This window comes from Clupea harengus, chromosome 5 (assembly GCF_900700415.2).
Source record: "Clupea harengus chromosome 5, Ch_v2.0.2, whole genome shotgun sequence".
Lineage (NCBI taxonomy): Eukaryota > Metazoa > Chordata > Actinopteri > Clupeiformes > Clupeidae > Clupea > Clupea harengus.
Window position 1 is genome coordinate 19,124,980 of NC_045156.1, and position 18,813 is coordinate 19,143,792.

An 18,813-nucleotide genomic window follows, 5' to 3' on the forward strand; every position below is an offset into this window, starting at 1 on the left:
ACTCATTCAATTCAATTCAATTCAATTTAAATTCAATTCAATTGGATGTTTTTTAACACTATTGCCAAAGCTGATTCAACACATACATATAACACAAATTACATGCACATATAGAAAGACAAATATAATGAACAGAGTTGATAAAAAATAAATAAAAAATAAACAACAATAGACCATTCCAAAAATAACAACAAACATACAGTTAGTTTGGCACTCCCTCCCTCTCTCTCTCTCTCTCACTCTTATTCTCTGTCTCTCTCTCTCTCTGTCTCACTCTCTCCCTCTCCCTCTCTCTCTCTCTCTCTCTCTCTCTCTCTCCTTTTGGGTCGGCTGGTGAGGATTAGTGGTGGGTGGAAGGTGGGTGTCAGCCTTAGTACTTGTTTCACCTGTCTCCCTCACTCTCTCTATCTCTTCTCTCTCTCCCTCTCTATCTCTTCTCTCCCTCCCTCTCTCTCTATCTCTTTCCCTCTCTCTATCTATCTATCTCTCTCTTCCTCTCTCTCTCTATCTATCTCTTCTTTTCCCACTGTGTGTCATTCTGTCATTCACAGTCTCTCTCTCTCTCTCTCTCTCCCACCTTCTCTATATCACTCTTTAACTAGTAAAGATGCATTCATCTTTCTCTCTATCACCCTCCTTTACTTACTCAGCTCTAAGAAGTGCATTCATGCATTGATTAAATCAATAGGCAATAGTGTGGCCTGCTGTAGCTCATCTCTGCATAGGTCCATTTTGAAGAGGGGAATCTATGGGCGGCCGAATATGAAGCCATTTAGACGTTTTCAGCTCTTGGCTTCTGGGCACGCAGTGATGCTGAGTCAGTCAGACAGAGTGTCAGTGGTGGTCCCTCTTTCCCGTGGGCGAGACCATTACCTGCAACAAGAGCCTAAACAAGTACACCCATGTATACACACACCACACACACACACACACACACACACACACACACACACACACACACACACACACACACACACACACACACACACACACACACACACACACACACACACCACTCACAGGCACCGCGCATCAAAACAGAAAACCCACACACACACACACTGCTCTTGACTCGGGGCAAAACTATTTAAATTCAGAAACATACCTGATTACCGTGGAATTGTTTATTCTTTCTAACAAATGCACTCACATAAAATGATGTGGAATTACCATAGTTTCCCTTGATTCCATTATAGTGCAGTTATTTGCATAATCATGATGAATTCCCCACACTGAACTGGTTATGGGTACCCTTTCCAGCAGGCAGAACTAATGCATCTTCAAATGTACAGAAAAATCTCTTGCACCTTTCTTGATTCAGATTGCAGAAAATATGCACCTCACAGTGTTACCAGTTAGTCAAGCATCACTTTCAATGCTTTGCTCAGTAAGTGCAGGAAATTAATACTTACCTACACACTTACACTTAACCACTATTTGTTCACCTATAAGAATCTATTTGAAACAGTGATGTTATAATGACTAATTTGATGAAGCAGAAAGAAATAATGATTCATCATGTATTTAACTGCCACAATTATATATATTTATATACTATATGGTCACACAATTAACTTTCCTGCCTTTCTTAAGGTCAGTGCACTCTGTCATATATCTGTCACACATCTGACTACAGTATAATGAGTTAGAACATATTTATATGATTGTAACTTTCCCTTGTCCTTCTCCAGAATGTGTCTGAGTGCTCCTATACCAGAGCTGAAACCATAGTCTTAATGTGGGTGTTGGGCATCCTACCAAGGAAGCTGAATAGCTAGTCCAAACAGCTTTGTCACTGTAGTGCATATTTGTCAGGGATCTGGCTTGAGGGTTTCCACCACACGGCTGTCTGACTAGCTTGCCTGTGTCTTAGTGTCTGTTGCATGCATGTGACTTTTAAGCAACCAGGCAGTAGGCTGCTGTCAATCAGTTGACTGCCCAAGGCAGTTGCCTGTATTTCCTAATAAACAGGCTGTCCAGGTTTTTGAGTTGACTAAATTTGCAGTAAGAAGTTGCAGAAATCAGAGTGGACGTGGTTCCCTCTTCATTAACCTAAATCATATCACTCAGAAGTGAACTTTCAAGCATTACTGCTCCTTCGTAGCTGGTGGCACTGAAAACAAATGTCAGATTTGTATTAAAGGTTACTGTTATAAAACTCTCCTCAGACACATGGGAATTCGGTTGTCTTCATGAACTAGAACCACAATTGGATGAATGCCGTGTCGTGCTCGTAACCAAGGGTTACGGTTTGACCGAGACCCAAGCATTTCGGGGACCTGGTGATGAGTGACCTTATAAGGTCACAACAACTCTAAAACCACACAGGACATTATTAGATGGTCCCTGTCCAATATCGATCGCTCTCTATGTTCCAAGCTTTTCTAATGTAATCTGATTCTGCCATGTTCCCTCTGCCACTGTTTCTTGAGATTGTTTGTGGAGGTAGATATCGCAAAGCATCGCAGCTGTCAAAGGCTGAGCCAGTTGTCTGCACCATCACCGGATTGAGAGGATGACAGAGAGAGACAGGGATTTATGGGATTTATTTGCTTTATTTATTTCATTTGATCCCTGTTGAGATGCCAGATCATTGTGATGGATACAGGGAGGACATGGGGGAGGGGGAGGGACACGGTCTGTTATTTTTTGAAAGGACAGCGTGACATTTGGAGAATGTCCTTATCAGCCCGTGGGTTGTGTGGAGGAACTGCGTAGTGTGCATGGAGAGTGAGGATATGTGAGTCTTTGTTGATTGGGTCCCCCTGACAAAAAAAAACAAACACAGTCTCCCACCCGGCACAATATATATTCCACAGTCCCCTATCCGGCACACCCAACTCTGGTTGCACAGACCAAAAAGTAGTCAACACCCTCAAGAAGAGCAGCTGGAGCAGAGATGCTGCAGTCACACGCCCTCTCATGATGCACAGACCCCCAGGCCCCAAACAAACAGGATAATGATGTCTCCCAGTACTTCCTTGCGTTACATCTCACAGAGCTTGGGCTCAATGCCAGGAGACGCCATCACAGCTCCCCTAATACAATGGCCATGTTTGCTCCGATAATTGTGTGGGATTTAAGACAATGATCCTGAAGGGGAGGTGTCTGCTTCAAGGCTGGTACATTATGTGTAATGCATTATGTTTGAATGTGTGCTTGGCCCTGTAGTTTACTTTGATGATGTGATGTGATGTGTGTAGTGAGCTGCGTCTCTGCCCCCTGCAGGTTGGCAGAGGAAGTGACAGACGGCTCCCAGTACTTTGTGCTGCTCATGATCACAGACGGGGTCATATCCGACATGGTGCAGACCAAGGAGGCCGTGGTCAACGTGAGAGCCTTTCACCTCCTCCGCTTAGCTCTCAGGACTGCTGGTCACACTGTGTGCCCACAGTGGGACACGCATTACAAAATAGCACTACACACAAAACAGTACAAATGAATGCAAGCCGATTCCTTGTGGGTGAGGTTTTTGTAGTTCACTATCTGTCTACTCTCTCTCTCTCTCTTTCTCTCTCTCTCTCTCTCTCTCTCTCTCTCTCTCTCTCTCCTTCTCTCTCTCTCTCCCTCTCTTTCTATTCCCAGGCTGCTGCTTTGCCCATGTCTATCATCATAGTAGGAGTGGGACCAGCTGAATTTGATGGTGAGTGGAGTTAATGTGTATGCTTTAGTATGACGTGGGTGGGGTGGGGAAGGGGGGTCTGGTGTTAAAAGTAGCCTAGGTAGACATTTAAACTGCTCTGTGTCTTGGGAACTGTTAGTCTTAATTTATTTCTGTTACGGAAATAAATAATGAAATTAAGTTGAAGCAGTTCTTCTGATCTTCTGGTGGGTTTGAAAAAGTAATAGCTGTTTAAGAGGAAACAGGTAATGCTACCATGAAGTAATTATTCCCTTATATAAGCACAGACTGGTAGGAAGTGAACACCGGGGCTATTTAACGATGCAGTATGCCATCCTAAATGTTAATTGGCTAAATGATTGGTGTGAACAGTGTTTTGCTGTGGGCAAAATTGGAGCTTTTTTCATGCCTGATGACAGGTGATTTCTCAGTGGGACCCATTACTATCTTTTTGTGGCTGAGTATGTGAGGGGGTGTGCTTATAATAGTCCTGCATGTTTCTGTGTGTGTGTGTGTGTGTGTTTATGCGTGTTTATGCCTGTGTGTGTTTGTGTCTGTGTGTATGTGTTTGTATGAGAGAGAGAGAGAGAGAAAGAGAGATAATGCAGCATCAAACCGGCAAGCTACCCACTTTCTGTGTTATCCAGGAAAGAAAAGATATTTTATGTACAATAGCTTACTTGCCAACATGTGTTAAATCTACTGGCCTCTACTGTTTCAACTTCTTATATTTACTTTATTTATTGAAGTGGTGCTGCTTACCATGTTTTCTAATGAGTTTCTTCCCGTACTTTCTAAATGTAGCCGTTCGTTTAGCTGACTTTTTAATGTTCAAGGCTGCATTGTATCCGGCTTTGAGTGTTACTGGTGCATCATCGGTTAATAACATGTTTTACTTTAGTGTGTTTATTTTGTCTTGTATTTAAATGAACTTTTGCATATGGCAAAACTAAATTGATGAAAGTCTGTACTCTGGAATGTGCTTTTTTGTATGAAATTGTTTCTCTGAGCTTTTGGATTTAACTATTACTTTCTGTTCCATGCCTGTACGTTTTTGAACTTGTGTAGCACAGTGCAGTGCTGTGGGCTGTACTAAGGCCTGACAATAAGTGATTTCTCTTTGGGACCTATTACTATTTCTCTCTGGGTGTTTATGTGAGAGCCTCTGAGTGTGTGTGTGTGTGTGTGTGTGTGTGTGTGTGTGTGTGTGTGTGTGTGTGTGTGTGTGTGTGTGTGTGTGTGTGAACGGAGGGAGGCAGGTGAAATGCACCTAGCTGGGGCTCCCTGGGCACCACACAGCCTTCAAGCTCCTTCATCCCCAGCAGCGCACCTCTCCTGCAGTCTCCAAGCGCCATCTGCCAATCTCTGTGCCATGTCAACACACACACACCCCCACACACTCACGCACACACTGTCTCTCTCTCTCACACACACACACACACAAATGCAGATAGACACATACAGCGTAGCCTATTCCTTCTTCCCTCTGCATTTTGTGTCAAAATAGAGTCTCTGGGACACACACACACACACACACACACACACACACACACACACACAGGCAACAGACAACAGATTCTGCCTTTCATATGAATGCCTACAACAGAGGTCCTGCTCACCAGGGACCCCTGGTGACTAGACCCCTCCTAGTGACGACTTAGCCCCCCTAACCATAAATGTCTAGTGACGTCCCTTCTGCTCACTGTACTAACACACAATTTGTTCGTGCTGAAGACAATGCTGTGGCAGAAAGTGAGGGACAACAATACTAAAACTGTCTGGAGTATCTGACTCTTTGTTGTCCTATCTGTCCTTGCAGCCATGGAGGAGCTGGATGGGGATGAGGTGAGGGTGTCCTCTAGGGGGCGATATGCAGAGAGAGACATTGTGCAGGTAGGATTGCTCTTTCTTTTGTTTTCTGTTAAACTTACCATTGACTCTTTGTGTGAAATCTTGCTACCATAATGGCAGCCCCTTATTCTCCCATTCGCGCAAAGTCCTTTTTTGCGTGCCTTCTGTTACGCGCATTCCAGTTACGCATATTGTCCCCTACAGTCTGACAATTAAAGTCTGACAATTACGCACTCCAATCATGCCCACACACAGCGCTTAACTTCAAAATGAAGGCGGGCTCATGAAAAAGGTGATTTATTTAAAATAGAAGTGAACTGAGTCACAACCTCGTTTATTTTGGCTGTCAGGAAAACATGAAACATGGAATTTTATATTAACCTTGTGAATGTCTTAAAATTCTATGGAAAACATAAACCAGACTTTGGTTTTGAAAAACAAAGACATAGATCAACCAAATGACACATTTGCGAGGCCACTTCATAAAGTGTTTGATTTGAAAACTCACCATTGTGGAAAAGGTACATCGAAATGCATGTTTTAGTGTCCCAGCTTGAGATCACTTTGTGTTACCTACTACTGAACACTCAAAAGCAATCAAACACCTTGCTACCGATGACTGAAAATGACTTAAGATGGGAATCAAACCAGCCACCCTCTGATTCAAACCAGATACAAGGACTGTAGACAGAACACTACTTATTTTGGTGAGGACCAGCAGGATGATTGAAAGTTGTCTGTCTAGGTGTCTGCACAAGTGTAGTGGATGATGGCTTCACAGTCAGGTCGAAATTGCTGGATACTGTGTATCTAGTGTTTTTTTTCTGTTGTAATGTCCCCTAACATATATGAATAATATGTTCCCTTGAATTACATTGAAACGCCCAGAGTTTGGGTTTGCTCTACCCGAAGCGCCTAACTGCCTTCATGGCGCACAAATCATAGACTTTAATCAAAGGGAGAATATGCGTTGGCTGAAAAGTGCGTAGCTGTGCGCTTTTTACATTTGTTTTATTTATGCACATGGGAGAATCACTCCCTCTGTGACTGACACAACTGCTTCTCACTGCCCATTGCACACATTTTTATTGTACATTGCAACCCTTACCCCTATATGCAGTTTGTGCCGTTCCGTGACTACATCGACCGGTCAGGAAACCAAGTGCTGAGCATGGCACGGCTGGCCAAAGACGTGCTGGCAGAGATTCCAGACCAGCTGCTGTCCTTCATGAAGAGCCGGGACATCGAGCCTCGGCCCGCCCTGCCCAACACCACCAACAAATGCCAAGCCCTCAACATGTGCATCTGAGCGGGGGGCGCCCAGAGAAGGAGCAGGGACTGACCCTGGAGCTTTAACAATGCTGCCAACCACTCCTGAAATCAAGTACATCCACACAAAGCAATTATCAACCTGAGTAGATCGATGGGAGGGGTAGGAAAGTGTGAGCTCTCGCCCCTACCTCCTGTTACTTAAACCCATCCCAAAAAAAAACGTAATTTATCCACAACACACTTCTCAACGGCCCTCAAAGCTCAACAGTCATCACTCTTCCTGGAGCCCTTCCTTGTCCTGGCTGTTCAAGTACTCAGAACATTAGCGCATCATATTGTGTGACCCGCATCAGCCAAGCAGAAAATTATGCCTGGCAAGCAAACTTTTCTAATCAACAAAGCTTTCCGCCCTTTTATTTCATCTGACAGGATCATGGCTTAGCCTCCTAACAAGCGTGGAACAGACAACAGAAAAATTAAGGAGTTAGCAAGGAGGGAAAAAAAGCATTACATTCTGTCACTCTCCCACACACAAACTCTCAAGCGACCCCTGCATTCAGTGCATTCAAAACGTATCTGTGCTCTGTGCTTTGGCAGAGAATGTGGTCAATGGGTGCAAAAACACTCCAAAGTGATATTGCGTGAAGACCGAAAGCGTGGCAGGACTGATCAGGTAAACACTTGAATGTGACTTTGTCACTTCGTTCGTCCTGTATTGAAGTGAAGTAGGGATCAGCATGGGATTGGATGGGAACAAAGGAATGAGAAAAAATGGATACGGTAAGAGGTCTCCTCATTCATATTGGCAGTGGGAGCAGTATTTGGCGTCTCCGCAACTGCCTAGGACTACATCCTTTAAGTGTGCCATTTTACTGTTTTTATCTCCCCATGACTCACATGGAGATGTCTGCCAGCTGTCTTCTGCTATACAGTCTACTGACTGAGACATTTCTGTCACAATGTATTATTTATTTATTTATTTATTTGTTGTCCAGTAGCCGCTGCTGTGCTATAGACTTTGACTTACTTGTATATTTCAAACCAAACAAAGACAAAGCGTGAATCTGTCAGAATAAAGCCGGAGGTGTTGAGAGTGGCCTTTGTGCCTGCATGCCACGAACCGACATCTTTATGCTGTTTTAGTTTTCGGGAATATGTGCAAATAGTGGGAAAAGTTGCTTCAATGATTTGTGGACCAAAACAGCTACAGACAACATTCCCTATTGTTTAACAGATCTAATATATGTTTGTTCAGTGTCACTTGTTGCAGTACACCAAACATTATTTATTTGGTATCTAACATGACAGTTTCCAAACTTAAATGGCCACTATCAGCTGTTTTTGTTTATTTGGGTAGTTTGAATCGTTTTAGGTGTGACATTCTTGTATAAAATAGATCTTTAGATTTTAGCAATCCACTTTTCCTACATTCTGATTTGGAAGACAGTGGCAACTTAGACATGTTAGTCCCTGTAAATGTTGTTATCACTTTCATTTCTATCTTCATTGTAGTTCCTTCCCCACTCTCTTACTCTGTGTGGCTCCGGCCCTGTGTGGAAATGAATAATTCATGGTCTGGCTGACAGCTGCATATCTGCACCCTCTTTTCATAGGCCTCTGAGCCAGCTGCACTTATTTAGAATAAGAATGATCCTCACGCAGAACGATGTGGGACAAAAGCGCTTGCATGTTGTCCAAGGAGAGAGAGAAAGACAGGTGATGCTCCCCAGGTCGCCTCGGCACCCTTGTTGAGAAAGACAGAGAGAGTCAGCAGGATTGGCTCTTGAAAGCCCAGCTGTCAGCCCATTAAAAAAAAAAACATTTCTAGGGGAGTTGCAAAACTGGCGCTTTTACTTTTACAAATGTATGCATAGTTATTCTGAGGCTGCTTTGGCCATTTTTTACTATTTATGTGGGTCTAACTGCTGTACGCTGTCATATTTCGGTAATAATATGCATGAGAGTTTCATTCTTCAGGATTTTTGTCTTTTTTATATATCCTTCTACCAAAAAGGATGTTTTATTCTCAGTGCAACTCTGCCATTAAGAAGAAGCAGTCGTGGCAATGACAACTGAATGGGCCATAATTTCATTGCTGGGCAATGAGCAGAGCAACAAGCTAAGTCTGCTGCACGTCAACTAAAGCGATTGTGTGGTGTGTGGGAACATCGTGCTGACCCACCCATGTTTGTGCTTAGGATCTTGCTCATGGTATCAGCAAAATGATTTTGCCAAGTTATTAAAGTTATTAGCTTTAGTTCATGCACGGCAGACTTTGCTCCTTGCTTTGCTCGCTGCCCGTTGATTAAATTAGGGCTCAACAAGTTTGAGGTTGTATCAAATGTAGCCAAAGGGCAAGTGGGCAATTTGAGGCTTTGTGCCTCTAACATGGAACTTACACAATGAATAATGAGCCCAGAGAGCAACAATGTCATCTCAAGTACTACAGTTGACATGCAGGGTTCGAGAATGTACTTGTCGAGGAACTGACCAAGCAATTGGCTAGTTTTGTTTTCACATTTGATTCATCGATTTGAACTCTGCCAGCAGTAGGCCCACAAACTTACTTTATCAGACAACAAATTCTGCCGTGATGATAACACACATATGTACATTATACACTGGTATTTATACTTACAGCACATTGTATCATTGAGTGTTGAGGATCCCAGTTGTAGCCATGCCATGTGCAAGGGGGGTGATTATGGACAGAATATGAATGCAGTATGTGGCCTTAATTCTTTGTCAAGTGTATATGAGAGTTCAGTTGATGATAGAAATGGCAGGGCAGTTTGTCACATAATTATGTTGTTTGGTTTATTTTGCATGAAATGAATGGGACCATTTATGATCATTTGAAAAGTAACTGTATACCTTAATTTGAAATCAACGATGTGTAGATAACTGTGAATATAGATAGCAAACTGTGACTGTTTTCTATGATAGTTTATTGTTGTATATTTTTGTTCATGTTCTCTGTTGTGTACAGTGTCCATAATAGAGATACTGGTGTAGAATAAGGCAAAAAGTATGATGTAGCTTGCTACCAATAGAAGATATTTTCTCAACATAATAGAACAAGTGTTTATCAGTCTAGTGTTGCAAATATACAGCTGCAACCTTTGTGTCTTTAAAACTATAAGAGTGTCCATTTAGTACAACCGCATGCACAGAAATTGTTGGAGAGCAAAAATGAAACCTCATTTAAATCTTACGTAATATTTTTTACATTGAGCATGATTTGTCAACTATGTGTTCAGTGAGTACATTATAGAGGTTATTCCTCACCTATCTTGGCCAGACCCTAATCCTTGCACAAGTCTTTCTTTTGTATTATGCTCTTACATTTACACTGCAATATCAGCAGAAGACATAGCCTACAATTTTGGTTTGAAATCAAAATTCCATAAAAAGGTTCAACGAAAGTTGAAAGAACTGTTGTACACGCTATAAGTCAATCACCACCTAACAGTGTCAACCCCTTCATTTGCTTCTGAAGAGGCTAACAATACTTTATTAAATCTTTCCACAATCATTCCTTTCTGCATGGGTTTCATCACGCCAGTCTCTTTAAAACACATTTTACAGAGCTGTGTAGAATACAAAAGTAAAATCAGGACAAAAGAAAACATAAAGTAAAAGATGAATTCACCAGAAAGCAACCATATGTTGTCCTTGCACAAAACACTGTTCAAATGTTCAACGCTTCTGCATCGCTGCCTAGTAAAAAAAAGAAAAAAAGAGGGATGCTGGAAAGGTTTTATATGTAACTTTACATGAAATAGGCCTATGTTTCATAGTTTAGTTTTCATAGAATGTCATAGTGTTATTTCACCGCAAAAAGGGACAATACTGGTTTGAATTTTATATCCTGTTACAGGTTTCCCCACTCATTAGCCAACACTCACTTTATGAATGTGAAAAATGTTTGGCAATAATAAAGCACTTTGAAGCAAACTGTGTTTGTTGTTAGTTTTTTTCTGTTTTATTTAAATTGATGTTAATGTACATATTTAACTTGTAATTCATTTTCCTAACAAGGACCATTTCCAGGCTTGCAGCACCATCTAGTTGTAGAACTGCGTTTTGCAAGAGAATGATTCATTTGCAGTTCAACTGCGAAAGTCTTAAACAACATGCAGATATATTGAAATACAATTAGTTTTGAAACTTAAAACAAGTATTATTTCCTTTTAGACCATTATGCTAGAATATAATTTTCTTTGTTATTAATAGCCTATGCCTTTACTGGCTAGCCTATGTTCCATGCTGATCCGTTCCACGGTTTTGCCATGGTTCTCTTGTAGCTTGGCCGGGTCTTATTACACATTTGTGAAGGGCGGGCCTTTAATGTGTTGCTGCTACAGGGATACCAAGATGGAAATCCAGGGGCTTGCTGATGCCCAAAACACTCACTATCAACATGGCGTCCCACGTAGAACAGGTTTGTCTCCGGCGAGATCAACGACGGGGGCATGTTCTAGCGCAATTTCGAACGAAAACGAAGTGGGAGCGCTTTCTGAGTCTCGTAAAACGCACAGTGACAACAACAACAACAGGCCAAGGACCTCTCCATTTCGCCTACTGGCAGAAAATGGCAGTGGTGTCTGTCTGCCTGTACTCAATAAGGCAAACGGTAAAAATATTCACATGCAACTCCAGCCGCAAAGCCATGCTGGGAATAGTGGGAGTCGTAACGTGACAGTGGTGAAGGACAAGGATTTTAGTGGGTTACAAACAACCTCCGACTTCGTAAGAGGCGTTTCAAAATACGACGTGGAGAACGAAGATCGCTCATTGCAAATGGCGCTGCCGCTCTTTGACGGGGAAGATGGCTACTCTGAGCATTCGCAGCAGTGTCAGCAGCTAACGTTAAACAAGAGTTTACGGCAGCAACATCTAGACGGCGCCACCCTTCAGCAATCACTGGTAAGCGAAAATACAGTAACACTGAGGAGCAACAATACAGGCGTAGCCAGCGCCAGAACTGATGAATTGTATGTGGATTTCAATGTTGTACAGGAAGGAGATGTTAACACGGCTCGGAGAGACCAGCCAGTCCCTTGCTTGACTAAAGATGGGGAGCGGGTAAACGGTAAGGCCGCGGAATCCTCCGAAATCAAGACGTTCAGTTCAATGGAGGTGCACAGCACACCACTACTTCTGGAACAGGATGATGAGTTGAATGTTATTAGCCGAACACTTGCTTCACAACCCACGCCACTGTCAGATGTTAGTTTTATTAGTGCTTCCGAGCGAGTGTCAGATTCTACTGTAACAGACGTAACGAGACAGGGAACGTGTCTTGAGTCTGAAAATGGAAACATTGTTTTGTCGAACGAATATGGCGAGACGGTTCGTCATACCCATCTCTCTCGCGAAATAATTTCTGAGAATGACCTAACATCCACAGTGTTAGCTTCAAGCGAGCTGTCATCTCAGTCATTGACAAAGAGTGCCTCACCCATGATTACGACAAACGAGGATATTATGGATTCGGTAGAGATGCCTGACGCTGGAAACAACTCGGAGTACATGTCCGACTTCACAGGCTTATCAGAAGCTTCAGCCAGCGTAGACAACCGGGCCTCAAGTGGCATTGCGCCAGCATCGTCCCACGAGACGTTCTCAGGCACAATCATGATCAACAACCAAAGTATCATCGTCACAATTGAGAACGGAGTGCTGACCTTAGCCGCACCCCCCGAGGGTTACACGTATAAAGACGACGGGATGGTCAGTCTGAAAGAGCATCTTGGCATGAAGGACCATGAAGACATTGTTCTTCTCAATTATGACAGTGGTACCAAATCAATAGGAAAGATCAGCAACGTTGCTGTGAGCACGCAGCAAGATGAGCCAAAAGCTGGCCTGTCTGTGAGTGACTCGGAGCTAAACCTGGCGGACGACTGCTCCCTTTCAGAAATCGGTGCTCCTTTAGATTCCTGCACTTCCATCAAGCAGGAGGATGTCAGGTTGTGTGGCATGGACGAGGGTGGCCCCGTGGCAGTACAACCTCCTAAAAACGTCTCCATGGTGACCGGTGATGACGAGCTGCATCCCGTGAGCCTAGTTGGTGTTGCGGGGCTGTCCAAAAAAGCCGCCCTGGTGACCTACTGCTGCCCGCAGCCTGGCTGTACGAGCAGCTTCCAGACGAGGCAAAAGCTGAAGCTTCACCTGCTCTTCCACACCGAGGATCAGCGGCCCTTCAAGTGCACAGTGGAGGGCTGCGGCTGGTCCTTCACCACCTCCTACAAGCTGAAGCGCCACCTGCAGTCCCACGACAAGCTGCGCCCCTACCGCTGTGAGTGGGAGAACTGCGGCCGGCGCTTCACCACCGTCTACAACCTGAAGGCGCACGCCAAGGCCCACGACCGCGAGAACGCCTTCGCCTGCGAGGTGTGCAGTGAGCGCTTCCGCAGCGCCACGCGGCTCACCAACCACCAGCGGACTCACTTCGAGCCGGAGAGGCCATACAAGTGCGAGTTTCCTGGTGAGTGGCATCATTGTTGGCTTGGGATACTTGATCCATTACTTATGTTAATGGTATAAGCATATCTCAGGGGATGCTGAGAGACTGAATCATGTATACAGCATACACATACCACAAACCTACACCTCTATGGTGTGCACACTGGTTAATGTTGGGTAACTGTGGACCGTAAGAGTCTGTCTACAAAGTCCAGAGCTCTCATTAAAGTGTAGCGCTCTTCCTGCCTAGAATCAGAGGAGCCTGGGATTCAGAATCCCAGCTTTGGTTCCATTATGTACTGCTTGTGCTCATGGCTCGTGTCCGTTGCCTGTTTTCAGGCTGTGAGAAGACGTTCATCACCTTCAGTGCCCTGTTCTCTCACAACCGAACGCACTTCAGGGAGACGGGCCAGTTCAGCTGCACTTTCCCAGGCTGTGATAAGCGCTACGACAAGGCCTGCCGGCTCAAGATCCACCTGCGCAGCCACACAGGTACCTGCACTGGGACCCTTATAGAAGGGATATCACACATGACAGACCAGCTCCATGTCAGATCAGCCTCTACATTCTGTCTGACTGTTTCTCATCTTATTGCAGGCGAGCGGCCATTTGTATGCGACTCCGAGGCCTGTGGGTGGACCTTCACTAGCATGTCAAAGTTACTGAGACATAAAAGGTAGGAAGAGAGACCTCTTTTGGCCTATTCATTGCATTAGCTGGTGTGTTAAAGATAGAGTCTGCGATTCTGGTGAAACGTTTTGGCTCAATGACCACTATCATCAGATTACGCTCCTGCCTTCCATGTATCTGAAGCAACGTGTTGATTGGCTGGAATTGTTTATCATGCAACCACAGCAATCGCAGCCACAATGTTTCTGATTTACAGAGGCAGGACTGTGTACAAACACGGAAGTTTTCAAAGTGCACACACACTTTGGACAGCTGGAGGACCGTGAGGAGCAATTCAATGAATTTGACAAAAAGTGTTTTGGATTAGAATCGCAGACTTTACCTTTTAAGTGCACTGTTAGATCAGCCAAATACTGGAGGACTAGGACTCCATCTCTAGGGAAGGCAGTAATGTGTGTGTTTGTAGGACATCAGATCTAGGATGCAGTTAAAGTGAGGGAGGGTTGGGGAGGGGGGGTGTAAATGTAGTTGGTCTTGCTCCATGGGGATTCATGGTGTTTTTTAGTGTTTTTTTCATACATCGCTCTCTCCCTCTCCCTCTCCAGGAAGCACGATGATGACCGGCGTTTCACCTGCCCGGAGGAGGGCTGTGGCAAGTCCTTCACCCGTGCCGAGCACCTGAAGGGTCACAGCATCACGCACCTGGGCACCAAGCCCTTTGAGTGTCACGTGGAAGGTTAGTCGTCTTTAAACTTCTGCGGCTCCCCTTGTATAGTGCACTTTTAGACCAGTTAAGTGGTGAAATTTAAGCATACATATTTTTATTGTCAGAACTGACACCGAAGTAACAGACAGTCTGCATAGGGAAATATTGCAGCATGGGGGCAGTATTATTTACAGGACAATCTCATGCCTACACAATGTAATAAACCAAGTGATTCGTTTCTTTGTGTGTGTTTATATGAACGTGTGTGTGTGTGTGTGTGTGTGTGTGTAGGTTGCAATGCTAAGTTCTCGGCCCGCAGCAGCCTGTACATCCACTCGAAGAAGCACCGTCAGGATGGTGCGTGTCTGCGCAGCCGCTGCCCCGTGGCTGGCTGCACCAAGCACTTCTCGTCTCGCAGCAGTCTCAGGAGCCACATGTTCAAGCACCATAACCTCAGCGCAGGTATGCCGTACACACACACACACACACACACACACACACACACACACACACACACACACACACCTGTGACGGTAAGACAAGACTGATCCTTTAAAGACATCAGCTCTTGAAAGGTCATGCGTCGTACCACACACACGTATGTTCTCTGGCACATGCCTGGATGATTGTGATCGTGTCGTCTTTATGTGGCACGGTGGCTCAGTTGCTTGCACTGCAGCCTCACAGCAAGAAGGTCATGGGTTCGATTCCCGCATGGGGCGCTGTTGGCTCTGGGGGGCAGGTCCTCCCCAAAGTGCACAGTGCTCAAGTGGGCTATCTCCCGGGCCTTTCTGTGTGGAGTTTACATGTTCTCCCCGTGTTCACAAGGGGTTTCCTCCGCTAATAACCCCAACAGAAAAACATGCAAAAAGAACAGAACAATCCTGTCCGTCCCTGACCGAGACGGACGGTTCACTTGGTCCCCGGGCGCTGAGAAGCTGCCCACTGCTCCTGGAGGATCCTGGAGGAGGGACGATCCGGGATGGGTTAAAGGCAGAGCAAAAATTCACGGCGACCTCAGGCCTGCGTGTGTGTAGTGTGTCCTGGTCGCCTCCATATACTGTATATATAACACGTGTGTGTTGCTGTGAGTTGTGCGTGCAATAAAAAACTGACTGCAGTCAGCCTTGTTTGTTTTGTTTGTTTATCATTGTCCTGAGGAGCAACTCATCTGTGTTAGTTTTTTCTTCTGTTGTCCAGTATCTAGCTCAACATCTCTTTCCTCCCCCTTCCCCAGATGTGTTGAGTCAGCTGGAGACTACCACCACCACCTTGACCCCCAGCAGCGAGCTGACCAGTGGTGCCCAGAATACCGGCCCCAACGCAGGGCCCTCTGGAGCGGAGATGGCCAGCCTGGACCTGACCTCCCTCTTCTCTAGTGTCCCTGCCGGGGCCGTGGCCGGTCCAGGGGCCAGTGTGGGCGGATCAGGGGCCGCTGCCGCCTTCACCATGGACATGTCTCTGGTCAGCAGCGGGATCCTCACCATAGACCCAGCCTCGGTGGGCTCCGCGCTGGGGACCAAACCCGTGGACCCCCTGATCCTGGCAGCCAGCACGGATATGGGCCCCCACGTGCTAGACACGGGCCCCCCCGGGGTGCTCCCTCAAGGGGCCCTGAACCTGGACGACGTTCAGACGGTCAACCCCGAAGCGCTTGGCTCGCTCACAGCCCTGGCCATCCAGGGGCCCGCCGGTCCGGAGCAGCTGCATGCCCTCAGCTCCTCCAGTTCGCTGGCCTCCGAGCCCCCTTCGTCCTCCCTCACCCCCGCGCTGTCTTCCTCACTCACACCCACGCTCTCTGCGTCTTCCACGCTCACGGGGACCGCTGTGCCAGACCTCCTGTCGGCGCCACTCAAAGCTGACGCTAGTGTTGGTGGTCGAGCCTCGGGGCCCCTGCTCAGCGGAGGGGTGGAGGTTCTGGAGCAAACGGACAGCAAGGGGATGAACCAGTTTGTGTTCCCCGCTCACGGCAGCGCCTATGGCAGCCAGAAGGACACTGATCTGGGGGCAGTGACGCCATGCCCCTTTCTGGTGAGCAGTTTGGTGTTGATTGCTGACTTACAGATGTGTACTTTAATGAAGAGTATTTCATTAGAAAGCTCTCGTAGGGTTTTGGTAGTGTAATTATTTTGCGTAGACAATATTCAGTATGCCAAAATGTATGAAGAATTTGGTGGTGATCTAGTAGTTTTGTACATATTTTTGTTGTTGTGTGCTATTTTAAGGACAGTGGTGGTTCGGCTCGGACTGATTACAGAGCCATCCAGCTGGCGAAGAAGAAGAAGCAGAAGACCCCAGCAGGCTCTGCAGGTAGGCGAGATGGACTTGGTCACACCTTTTTGAGTTATTGCTGTGTAAAGGCAGGCAACATTTGCAGACTGTCGAGCAAGTGACCATCCAGATTATCCACATTATCTTCTGAGTCACCTAGGAGGTGTTGGCTGATGAGTGACTGTGTGTGTTTTCTGGTGGCGTGTGGTGCAGGTGCAGGCCAGCGGAAGGGTAAAGGCGGTAAGGGTGGCAGCGCTGCTGTGCCTTTGGCTCCATCCAGCGCACGCTTTGGGGAAGGAGGTGCCTCTGCCAGTGGGGGCTTGACCATCCGAGACCCAGTGACTGGAGCTCAGTATGTGCAGATTCAGCTGTTACAGGTGAGGTCATGTTTTATGTGCCTAACCAGCTAATGTGAAATGGATTGTTGTCATTGTTGGATGTAAAAGCCAATGTTCCAAGGCTAAGTGTGTGTGTGTGTGTGTGTGTGTGTGTGTGTTTGTGTGTGTGTGTGTGTGTGTGTGTGTGTGTGTGTGTGTGTGTTTGTGTGTGTGTGTGTGTGTGTGTGTTAGGATGACCCTACCAGCGATGGGGATCTGGCATTTCAGTTGAGCTCCCAGACATCCAGCTCTCACTCACAGCTAACAGTTGATCTGCCAGTTAACATCCTTCAGGTAAAGTCTTTTAAGCTGTCTCCAGTTTTTGGTTCAGGTTGTGTTAAAGGAAGAACAAGACAAGGTAGTTGATTTTGTCAATTGCTTCAGAGTCTCAGCATAATTGAGAATTCGTTATGCTTGAAGATGGCTTGTTGTGTAATCCAACTCCTTGCAAGGAACAAACCAGCCAAATGTCAAATGCACAACTGATTGAAAATGTTGTCACTGTTGTTGCTTGCCACACAGGTACCAGCAGCCTTTCAAAACAACCTATGAACGACAAAATATAATATAAAATAATAACAATAGTTCAATGTGCTCTGCATTTCAGTTTTCAGGGAAAAAAGTGAGTCATCCCTCATGCCCTTGATTTGAGTTTTTTTTTTGTCAATCAAATAAAAGTAACATTGTCCTCTTGTTTAGGAGCCCTCCGCCATGACAGAAGATGATAATGGATCCGACAACTCTCAGTTCGCAGGGAGCACCATTAACCTGCAGGACTTGGAGTGAGGGCTCACACCCGCTGTCAGAGACCGCCGTCTCACACACCAGTCGGCAGACAATGAACTGAAAGCCTGGACATGGCCTGCCAGTTTTTGATTCCAAAGGAAGACTTTCTTAACTTTTCTTGTCATTATTTGTACAGCTCTTTTATATCATTAGTGACTTTAAAAGTAATCAAACATTTTTCAATGGGATGTGATGCACCTTGGGATGGATTTGTCATTGATGTTGAGATGGGGAAATGTTTTTTACGGTTCGGAGTGTCTGGGGAATGGCTGGCAACCTTGGTTGTTTATTTTTAAGGTTAACATCAAACTTGTTGTGATAGACAATTTTGTGAGAGTGGCCAGACACAGCATATCACATCACCCATGAACTCTGTGTGAGGCATCATGGCACTTCTTCTTTCAACCTGTCTTGTGGTTTTTGGTTATGCCATTTGGTGTCTCTTGGCACCAGTGCTCCTTTGCCTTTAACATAACGTCTAAGCTTCTCTATTATGCCTTGTGCACTTAAGCAAAAACCATGGAACAAATGCTTCAGGCCCTCGGTTTTGGTGACATTTTGTTTTATGTTACTTGACATTTATTTTTGTATTCCTCGTCTTTGAGACCTTAAAATGATGTATGTTCCCATGTTTATAAAAAGATAAATGAAATTATGTTTTTTTTTTTTGTTTGTTTGTTTGTTTTTATATCTGTAATGTAAGAAATTAACTTTCTTGTTATTTATTAGGTTGGATTTACATGACTGAGCAATCAAGTTGATTAAAGGTTTCAATACCTATGATTGTGTTTTTGGGGCGATTTGTGTTAGTAATATCAAACTAATGA

General features: G+C 45.2%; 2 protein-coding genes across 4 annotated transcripts in view; both read left to right on the forward strand.

Annotated features, from left to right (window-relative positions):
• Nucleotides 1-10,702, forward strand: part of LOC105901820 (copine-9) — a 70,135-nt gene extending 59,433 nt beyond the window's left edge. The window contains exons 18-21 of the mRNA XM_012829317.3: nt 3,229-3,331; nt 3,586-3,643; nt 5,442-5,515; nt 6,594-10,702. Of these exons, the coding sequence (XP_012684771.1) occupies nt 3,229-3,331; nt 3,586-3,643; nt 5,442-5,515; nt 6,594-6,782 (424 nt within the window). The 3' untranslated portion in view covers nt 6,783-10,702. The remainder of the gene's footprint in view (nt 1-3,228; nt 3,332-3,585; nt 3,644-5,441; nt 5,516-6,593) is intronic.
• A 232-nt stretch (nt 10,703-10,934) lies between these two features.
• On the forward strand, nt 10,935-18,769 carry si:dkey-156n14.3 (zinc finger protein ZXDC). Of its 3 annotated transcripts, XM_012829415.3 has the most exons (11): nt 10,944-11,674; nt 11,768-13,238; nt 13,556-13,708; nt 13,814-13,892; nt 14,452-14,582; nt 14,844-15,014; nt 15,790-16,583; nt 16,778-16,862; nt 17,037-17,200; nt 17,393-17,494; nt 17,900-18,769. In XM_012829415.3, exons 1-11 carry the CDS (start codon nt 10,985-10,987, stop codon nt 17,984-17,986), a joined length of 3,927 nt encoding a protein of 1,308 aa, XP_012684869.2. In that variant the 5' UTR covers nt 10,944-10,984; the 3' UTR covers nt 17,987-18,769. The 3 variants fall into 3 exon arrangements, with proteins under 3 accessions (XP_042563781.1, XP_012684869.2, XP_012684868.2); XM_012829414.3 differs by having other exon boundaries at nt 10,944-13,238; XM_042707847.1 differs by lacking the exons at nt 17,037-17,200; nt 17,393-17,494; nt 17,900-18,769 and having other exon boundaries at nt 10,935-13,238; nt 16,783-16,837.
• The last annotated feature ends 44 nt before the right edge of the window (nt 18,770-18,813 follow it).